We start from the raw sequence: 10,666 nt of genomic DNA, 5'->3' as shown, positions 1-10,666 counted from the left end.
GGACTCTAACAGAGTTCAGAAAACTAGAATAGAAACTGCTGCTGGAACTCAAATGAAAACGCAATTCATCCTCATTTCAGTTTCAAACTTAAAGCCCCTACAAGAGACTATTTTGTGTTGATTCTGGCGGCCCCTGTGGACAAAAGCGGTAGTGTTTCTACCACCTCATTTCATTGACTTCAATGGGAATCCGCCAGAATCCAACCTGGGGACGGGCATTAAGAATAACTATACAGAAACAGTCAATCTTCTCCCTATAGTGATATAAGAGCCCATAAAGGAAAACTTTATCTTTCACTTTCAATTGAACTACTTAAAATCAACAAATCTGCCATGTTTTTTTACTGATACGGTAATACGGATATAATTACATAGAAACGGTTTGTTAAACATCATGCACACAAAATAATTCCTTTTAGTATTCCTTGAACATCCATATAAGCTATTGGAACAGAAAGACAGACTATTAGCCGCTGTAAGTTTCTTCTGTTTGACATTAAATGCTGAAACTTAGTCTGCAGTAAGTGAGTTGACACTTTCGCCTAACAGTCTTTTAATTGTTCTGAATCACTGCAACCCACTGGCCCGGTCTTTGCCGTATTACTTAATTAAACGATTACTCGGGCGTGACATACGATCCGGTCACCGGCTTTTATTCCTGCAGTCTTTCAGCTCCATTTATCTCAGAGAGCTCGCTGCTTTATTGAACAAGGAGGAGTGGCGTCAGAGCAGATGGATACACCCTTACGAGCTGAGTGACACTAACAAGGTTTTGATAGTGGATGAGAGTGAGGTGATGGATATAGTGGATGGACATGGAGGATATGGGTGTCAGGCATCCCGAGGCCTTTCATCAGAGCAGCAGGCAGACCTCCACTGCAGGAGAAGGTGAACTGACACCATGAGGCTCTCATCAGCCTGGACAGCAGTCGTTTTCCTTCTCATACAAGGAGCATCGAGAGCCTGCACAGGTACAGCAGCTTCTGTTTTTACACTCAGTCATATGCTGTCAAATATCTGATTGTTCACTCTTATTTGCTGACGAGTCTCATTTGCATTATTCTGACCAAATCTTTGCATTTAAGGTTTAGTATTCAGAATTATTTTAGTCAGTTTGAGAAAATGAGCTATATGTAAGATATGGCATTATAATAATAAAACAGAATGGCATCAAAGTGCCTAAAAATGAAATAAATACACAATTTCAGACAACAATTATAATGAGAAACACATTATGGAAGTTTTTCTATGTGTGTGTATATTATTGGTTGTTTGGCCCGAGTGGTGAATTATTGGATGAAGGTTATCAAGCCATTAGTTATTAACTGATAATGCTGCTAAAATAAGGGTTATTGCTATTGTTTTTACAGATATTATTATTAGTGGGAATGATCATTTTTGAATCAAAATAAATTTTTACGGGGAATAAATGAGTCAAATCGTGATGTGATATTTTTTGGGGTCTTATTTATACACTTATATTACACTTGGCCATATTGCGATAATATTTTAATTCATTTTGCAGCTAAAAATACAGTATGCAGCTTTAAAATATGTTGAATTATTTTGTTTTAATTTGTCATTCGTGTAAAAGAGACCAAAACAAATATAATTTATTTGCGAAAGTTCCAAACAAATAACTGTAATAAAAAAACAAATAAACTGACCCCTAAATACATTTGCAAATAAAATATATTAGTAATCTTGCTTGAAAGTTAGTAAAATTAAATATATTTGGGATTTGATTGCATGGAAATTCGAAATTTGAATTCAGTATAATCCAGCACCTTCCCTTTTATTAAAGTAGCATTCCTTAAACCAGCATGATAAATATAGTTAATTAAAATTCAGTTTTAACACAATTCATTAGAAATTAATTATTTTTGCTTCTTATTTTTAAAATAAAGAAACTGTTTATTTCAAGTAGCACAGGCCTTTCTAAAGAATGACAATATAAGAAATAACCACTGAATGTTTGACTCCTTCATAAACAGATGATTATTTTGTACATTTGCAGTGAAGAAACTGGGCGGCAGCACAGGAAGATTTGCCAACGCCACACTAGTGCGTCTATCTGAGTTTCTGAGTGCGGGGTATAAGAAGGGAGTGAGGCCAGTGAAGGACTGGAGGACGTCCACTATAGTGGCCATAGACCTCATGGTTTACTCCATCCTCAATGTGGTGAGTGAGTCCTACTGCGTTTGTCATAACTACTATAATTATAGTTTTATACGCCATAATTTATCTGCATAATTATCTGCATTACACACACTTTAGTTTTATTGGGTTTTTAACACTTTAAATGAACCTTATATTAATACAGCGTGGATGGATTAACCTGCCTTGCTCCCTGTGGCAAACATTAGCTGCAGACTTTGTACAGACTGTCCTCCCATGCTGGAACACTACCAGGCCCCACTGCTAATGTGATTAAACGCATTAATTTAGAAAAACACACACAAACCTTGAGACAGGGAAGCTCTTCTTATAATAAAGCAACCACCTTAATCGAGTCCCTTATCGTGTCAGTTGATATTGTGCTTCAATGATGCATATTCCCAATCGCATTTCCAATTAAATTAGCACAAACTAGTTGACTTGCAGGAAGACTGGAGCTTAAAATCTGTCTTAAAATCAGACTGGCTGGAGTAAAAGCTCAATAACATTAACAATGGCTGCATTGTATGCAAGTGTTAGAGTATGAAGGTGTGACAGTGAGCCATGGTAATATTTATATGGGAACTGATCTATTTTGTGGATAAATATAAATGTGATCCCTTATATGCTATGTGTTATTTTATTTTTTTATTTCTTTATATATTCTTATTGTCTTTATTTTCAAATTATTTATTTATAATTGTTAATATATGTAATAACTTTAATATATTATTTATTTTGTAGGAATATTGAGCAAATAATATGTATAAATATTACAATACAAGTAATAATATAAGCAAAATATATAATATGAATTAAGAAAATGTTTCTCTGAAAACGTCTCGTATTCTACAGGATGAGAAGAACCAGGTTTTGACAACATATGTGTGGTACAGACAGGTAAGAGATAACATGTACTGTAAGTTACCCCATACATACTACATAAACCTATCAATCAATCAATCAATCAATCAATCAATCAATCAATCAATCAATCAATCAATCAATCAATCAATTAAACTAGGGCTGCACAGTATGGTAAAAACATCATATTGCAATTATTCTGACAGATATTGCGATATGATTCACGATTACCTACGATTCAAAATTATCTTTTTTGCATCACAAATTTCATTTTCAATAAAAAAAACTATTAAAATCAGTATGATGGGAAGTTTTTTGAAGGTTTTTTACTAAACAAACATGTTTTGTTACAAGATTTGTTGGCCAGGATATCTCTGCAGCACTACAGTGCCGCTTCTGTGATTTGTGTATTTGGGATTTCAATAATATTTCTTTTAATTGTGCAGCCCCAAATTAAACCAATTTGTTATGTTTATAACAGAAAACTCATAGGATAATATGTAAATACATTTAGTTCAATGACAATTTTAATAGGAGCTGCAACGGTTAATCTATTAAACTATTAAATGAATCACCAACTAGTTTGTCTATTCCAAATTCTCTGATTCCAGCATCTTAAATGAACATTTTATGGTTTCTTTAGTCCTCTAAGACAGTAAACTGAAACTAATAATAAAATAATTTACAGATTAATCGACAATAAAAATAAGTTGCAGCCCTGGTGGTATAATGTATTTGCTGTTACTAAAACACTGTGTTTAAACACATGAAATCTGTTTATGATCATATTTCCGAGGTGTTTTACTCATTATTTGTCTTCCATTCTTGAATATTTGAGTCTTGGACAGATGAATTCCTGGTCTGGAACCCAGAAGACTTTGATGAAGTCAAACAAGTTTCTTTACCCACTGCTAATGTGTGGGTGCCCGACATCCTCATCAATGAGTTGTAAGAGCTGCTGCTGTTCATACACTTATTACTCTACCAGGGCTTCGCTCTGTCCTCTTAAAACCAACTGTTGTTGTCTCTAACCCGCAGCGTAGATGTGGGGAAGTCTCCAGACATACCTTACGTCTATGTGACTCATGACGGACTGGTGCGTAACTACAAGCCCATCCAGGTGGTCACAGCCTGCACTCTCAACATCTACAACTTCCCATTTGATGTCCAGAAGTGCAGCCTCACCTTCCAGAGTTGGCTACACACCAGTGAGACATTCTTCAATTACACTGCACACATTGCACGAGTGTGATTGAACGTTTTTGGTTTTAAAGGGACACTTCGCCCCAAAATCAATACATATTTTTCCTTGTAGTTCAGGGCTGTGCATTGGCAAGAATTTGGCGATACAATACGTATCATGATACAGGGTTACGATTCAATATATTGTGATATATTGGAATAATGTAAGCACGGCGATATACATGTCGTCACGTAAGCAGAACAGTAGGATCTTTATCACAATCCCTATAACATCCAAGTTTATGTTTACAACACTGCTACCTAGCAGCTGGGGGTTTAAACAAAAATATTAATACGGAGGTTTTGATAATCGATGATGTCCCTTTACAACATCACATTTTCCAACATTATTCATTAGGTTTAAAAAGTTGAATCCTCTATACAGAAATAAAAATTGGGCATTTACTGTTTGATGTCATATAAATTTTGGTTTTGTTGTTTTTTAGTTTTAATTCTTAAGTATTCTGATTTGTTTTGCCTCTATAAGCATGTGTATAATTTCCTTCACGGATGAAAAGATTAAAAAAATAATTGGCCGTTTGTGGCTTCCGTACAATAACCTCTCAGTTATTTTTACAGCTCAGAACTAATTTCTGACATTTTATTTCTGAGTATTTACTTCACATTAGTAACATCCCTGCAGCTCTCTCAGTGACTCAGATTATCTTATGCTGCTATTGAGGTAATTCTGGTGAAATGGTGAAAAAGAATCACTGGTGTTAGAAAATAACATCCAACTCAGTCAGTCAGCTGTTCTCATCAGGACTTTAGTAGAACAACTGTTCTGTTCTGGGCGCCCTGCTGTGACGTGTGCTCTGAGAGCAGAGTGGTGGGTGAAAGGTAACTTGTTGCCATGACTGTTTCACTCTGCTCCAATCATTGTGTTCGATCTGCAGTTGACGACATCAACATCACCCTGATGCGAAGCCCCGAGGAGCTCAGGGAGGACAAGAGTGTCTTCATGAACCAGGGAGAGTGGGAGCTGCTCCATATTCTGTCCAACTACAAGATCTTCAGTGTGGACAATGACGACTATTACGCTGAGATGAAGTTCCATGTGAGTATTTAAACTTTCAAGTTAGACGTGTAGTATCACAGGGTGGCCAAAGACCTGCCAGACTGCTGTTATTGTAGACATTCAGTATCTTCTTTCCTTCAACCATCCTAGTCCAGACTGAACTACTTAAATGTACTCAAATATCATTACAGCTTACCTGTCAAAGGCAAGAGTTTAATGTTTGAAATGTGAAGAATTACTGAGCTACAGAAATGACGATAAACGAGAACCCTGTCGCCCTGAGCTGCATTGAACACACTGTGGATGGATTTTAGATTAGAAAGATGGAGACTTTTGGGTTCTTTACTCAATGTAGCTACCACAAAGGTTTACTTAACAAAAGAAAATGATTATAACTGAAAATGTTTTAATTAAATTAAGGCCTATTCACTGCAGCTAGGTCCTCTTTTAAATAATCGACCCCAGACACTGTCACTGTAAAAAGGAAAATAACTGTAATTTACTGACTACTAAAAATACTAATACTACAAATAATACTTATAATTATATATAATTATGATACTGCCCTTAATAATAAAAAACAAAACAAAAAAAAAATACATAACACATGTAAGGTACCTTTAAAATAAAAATACTTATAAAACGAGAGAAAACCCTAATGGTCTCTATCTATCTCTCTCTTCAAATATTAAGCATTACTTTCTCAGACAGCAGACAAGCACATTCATAAATAAAATAAAAAAGAGGGGGAAAGTAAATTCGTTCCCTGTTTGTTTGAAGAGAGAGATAGAGAGAGACACATACACATATATATATATATATATAATAATATATATATATATATATGTGTGTGTGTGATAAAAACCAAAACAACACAAGTGGGGTACCTTTAAAATAAAAACAGACTAATTTAAAACAAGTGGTAGTAAACCTTAACTCTCTGTCTATATATATATCTATATCTATATAGCCGTCTATATCAGAAAGAATGCTCAGGTCTACAAATCTTGTTGTCTGAATTGAAGAAAACTTGTTTACAGACCAACTAATTTCCCATTATCACTACTTTAATAGTTTCCACCACTTATCTGTCAAAATAATCGCAATATATATATTTTTTAACCATATACACCATTGCCAATTAAGCAATTAACTTTAAACCCAAATTCAAACAGGTCACTTTAGGCAGAAACACACCAAATAAACTTGTTTCTCAGTGAGACCGACAGATGACAAGAAGGGAAATAAAGTTCAACTTACAGTTCAGTTTGAGTCCTAAAGAGACCGTCTGTTGAAGGAAAGCTGTTGGAGGCGACCAAAGCACAGTGCAACATGTCCTCATCATCAGGGGACCTTGAATCCAGCACCGGGGTCCAGACTCACGCCACCCATCTGTCACACAGGCTAGCTTAAAGAAACTATCAGTCTCAATGCACTTAATAATTAGCAGCCTATAGATAAGCAGTTAGCATTGTTCCTCTGCTACATGATATCACTCAAAGAACTGACACAAGCACTAAAGTTCAGCATAATTAACTGAATTAAGTAGATACAAGTGTGGGTTAGTGTCTTAACCTACAACTTTATTTACATCAAATTTTTCTTTACAAACAAAAATGTCATAGCACAATATTAAGCATTACTTTCTCAGACAGCAGACAAGCACATTCATAAATAAAACAAAAAAAGGGGGGGAAGTAAATTCGTTCCCTGTTTGTTTCTCTTCTTCATCTTCTGCCAATCACAGCTCTGACTGACGCCTGATATTACCAATACAAACAAAAATATATTTAACTGATGGTGTAGTCTGTATTTCAGTTAGCCTCAAATATTTATCTGATATTATCATTATTCACTACTTCAGTTGCTTATTGAACATCTCTCGTTATTTAAAGTTCAAATGCATCTTTTTGCTGTTTTTTATCGAACTTTATTCAGAATTACATTTATTCAAATTCATACTTTTGACACAGGTCTACAAATATTATGTTTAAACAGACATTTTGAGAATAGTTTAAGGAAATTCTCCGCTGTTAACTCAGTAATAAAGACTAAAAAAGGAAATGTAATAGTTGTATAATTCTGTGAAATACGCTTATTTGTCTTTATGGGAGTGAGTTGAGCAGATTAATATAGATCTAATATCTGTCCATTAAGCACAGTGTTTCCTTTAGAGCATAAAAAGCCAAATATCTGATTAGCTGCAAACGCTCAGAACCACAAATCAGTGGCTGATACCAAAATGAACAGTGACACAGTTCTTGATGGATAAACTGTTGTTTTTTTACAGTTCTGACGTGAGCCAGATGAGCTGTTTCCAGTCTGTGCTAAGCTATAAGCTAACCACATCCTGCTACACACAGCAGCCATTTTTAACTTCAGATCTATTTCCCTCCAGGTGGTGATCCGGCGGCGGCCGTTGTTCTACACCGTGAACCTGCTGCTGCCCAGTATCTTCCTGATGGTGATGGACATCGTGGGTTTCTACCTGCCACCAGACAGCGGAGAGCGGGTTTCCTTCAAGATCACGCTGCTGCTGGGCTACTCCGTCTTCCTCATCATTGTATCCGACACTCTGCCTGCCACCGCCATAGGAACCCCGCTGATAGGTGATCCATTACGGCTTATCAGGAGCTTGCATTTAGGAAAGGATTTCTACAAGGAAACGACTGCTTTCTTCTTTTTTTTTCCTCTAAAGAAATGTCAAAAAGTTAATAGACTATAATATTAGGAGAGCACAAAACCAAACTGAGCAGCAATTATTCTCCGGCTATCTGCTTTTAAAGAGAATCCACAACACCTTGTGTCATCTTCCCCGTTCTCTAGGTGTGTACTTCGTGGTTTGCATGGCCCTCCTGGTGATCAGCCTCACAGAAACCGTGCTGATTGTGCGTCTGGTGCACAAGCAGGACTTGCAGACCCCCGTCCCCCACTGGGTGAAGTACCTGGTGCTGGAAAGGGCTCCGGTCCTCTTCTGCATCCACAAGAAGCACCGGCTCTGCTCCAGACTGTCCTCCCAGGCCTCCGACCTGGAGCACTACAAGGACAACAACTATGGGACCGGTAAGGTGGTTTTCAGTCTTTCAGGTCTTTCATTCAGGTTTTTAATCAAACCAACCCAATTCACTTTTCTTTTTCAGCCCAGTGCACCCTCCACCACACCTGTGAGATTGGCCGAAGGCTCAGCCAGCACGACAGAGAAGGCGGGCTGCTCGGACTGGGGCTGCCCCCCTCCAGAGACCCCACCCCGCCCGTCATGGACAACATCCTGCAGGAAGTGACAGCGATACGGCACTTCCTGGAGAAGAGGGATAGGTGCCGGGAAGTTGCCAAGGAGTGGCTGCAGGTCGGCTACGTGCTGGACGTGCTGCTCTTCAGGGTGTACTTAGTGGCTGTGGTGGCCTACAGCATCACACTGGGCACGCTGTGGTCAGTGTGGCAGGTCGCCTGAGTCTCGCCCCTGTACTGCTGTGGACACGAAGCTCAGTGGGTAGAGCATAGAATTAAAGAGGCCAGAGTTATTGGCTCTATGCCCTGTGTAGCTCAGTGGATACAGGGAGGCTCTGTAAAGGGACAGGGAAAGGCTTCCTGCAGTTGGGGCCTGTGTACAAAAGGTTAAGGGTTCGCCACTGTATCCCCACATTATTATTATCATCAGCAAAAGTTTAGGTTTAATCATAAAGTTCCTTGATATAACCAACCAATGCAACCTGCGTTGGTCAAACCTGAGAGGAAAGTGAACAAATTGTCGTGATAAAGGTTAAACCTGAAGATATCCAGCATATATCCCAGAATACAGTTGGGACTCAGAGACAGGCTGGTGGGGGCAGGAGGATATTTGTTAACTTTTAATATTGCTGTGTAAAAACATCCATATAAATATGTAAAGTATTTAGATGGATTAATTAATCAAAGGAATTCATATTAGTGTGGTATTAACTGCATGTACCCTTTGTGCTGAATGTGGAGTTATTGTTGAAGAGATGTCTATTATTTGTCTATTTTGATGGAACTTTAAATAATAAGTCTGTAAGTAAAATGTTGAAAACTTGTAGAGCTTCAAATACAATACAATGTTTAACTTTAATGTGCCACATATTATAAAATCTGTCTAAACTATAATGTAGTAATGTTAAATAGGACTTTTTTGTAACTCACAGCTTGGATAACACACGCTTCTGTACACAGTAACAGACGCTAATCTGTTTTTTACCTTTTATTTAAATTGCGTTGCCATGTGAACAAGAGATGATGATGTTATTATTATACAATGAAAGAGAAAGAATTGCCTATATAATCAATTTTAATAAATGTAACAATGTTTCATCCTTAAAGGAGTTAGCAGTGCTCATATATGTTCAGCTTTTACCATCTTCCCTTTAGCTTTTATGGAAGCTATGGTAATTACATATATTAAAAAAAAAAATAAATCACGTTATGAATAAATAATTTTATTTTTAATGCGTCAAAAAGTGTAAAATAATATGAAATATTTGCTTTTTTCATCATTGTTTTTTCACAATGATTAGCTGCTAACCTGCGCCACACAGACACAATGTCACTGTGAAACCGAAACAGACTTGATCCATGCAAAAGTATTTATTATTTATTTATTTATTTATTTATTAGTATGTATTTCCTCACAGCCTCACTTTTTATTTAATTAGTTTTGTCCCACGTGGATTATTCGGACTTTAGCATTTCCCATGAGTCCAAGTGTTTGAAAAAGGGGAATCAATTGGGTGTAGAATCATTACTCAAATGAAGCTGTTACTGTAACACATGGCTCTATAGTCTTAGTCTGCATTACCTTGTTTACAAAATAAATCCATAATGTGTATTTTCATGAACAAAACTTAATTTTTAATTAAATGTTCCATTTGTTCAGAAATTTCTGCAACATCTAAAGAAATTCACCAAAGAATAATTTTTTTTGTCTTATATCATGAACATTTGACATTGAAGTATTGCTTCTGTAAATTGCACGTAATAAGAATAAGGTGATTATTTCTGTTAATTGTGACAAATACATTGTTTTTTAATGTAAACGTAATCTATAATCAGGAAGTAATGTTCATATTTAAATCTATTTAAAAGTGAGACCTGAGTACAGAGAAAAATTGTATAGAATACATTCATATGAAGAATATGAATATATATATTGTATAAAGATACAAGCATACTGGTGTTATGTAAAACACTTAAAATCAAGGATTAGGCTTTTAATATCCACACTGTAATAGGATTGTCTGTGAGCCGTCTGATCTATATTAAATTGTTAAATTGATCATGATGAAATGTGTCAATACACTGCTGATGTTTCCCTGTTTATCCAGGTGTATCCACATAGACAGTGCACAGGTACTATGCCGCTCATTCCTTATG

The 10,666-nt window shown here is 36.5% G+C and overlaps 1 protein-coding gene across 1 annotated transcript; it reads left to right on the top strand.

The window, feature by feature from the left end:
* The first annotated feature begins 798 nt into the window (after positions 1 to 798).
* On the top strand, positions 799 to 9,615 carry htr3a (5-hydroxytryptamine (serotonin) receptor 3A). The gene is made up of 9 exons (XM_051402258.1): positions 799 to 971; positions 2,018 to 2,181; positions 3,013 to 3,057; positions 3,860 to 3,969; positions 4,060 to 4,229; positions 5,160 to 5,320; positions 7,680 to 7,890; positions 8,108 to 8,344; positions 8,422 to 9,615. The coding sequence occupies exons 1-9, from the start codon at positions 902 to 904 to the stop codon at positions 8,730 to 8,732; spliced, it is 1,479 nt and encodes a 492-aa protein (XP_051258218.1). The 5' UTR covers positions 799 to 901; the 3' UTR covers positions 8,733 to 9,615.
* Positions 9,616 to 10,666: the final 1,051 nt, after the last annotated feature.

The sequence above is a fragment of the Dicentrarchus labrax genome, unplaced genomic scaffold (genome assembly GCF_905237075.1).
Source record: "Dicentrarchus labrax unplaced genomic scaffold, dlabrax2021, whole genome shotgun sequence".
NCBI classification, from domain to species: Eukaryota; Metazoa; Chordata; class Actinopteri; family Moronidae; genus Dicentrarchus; species Dicentrarchus labrax.
This window is presented reverse-complemented; position numbering and strand designations above follow the sequence as displayed.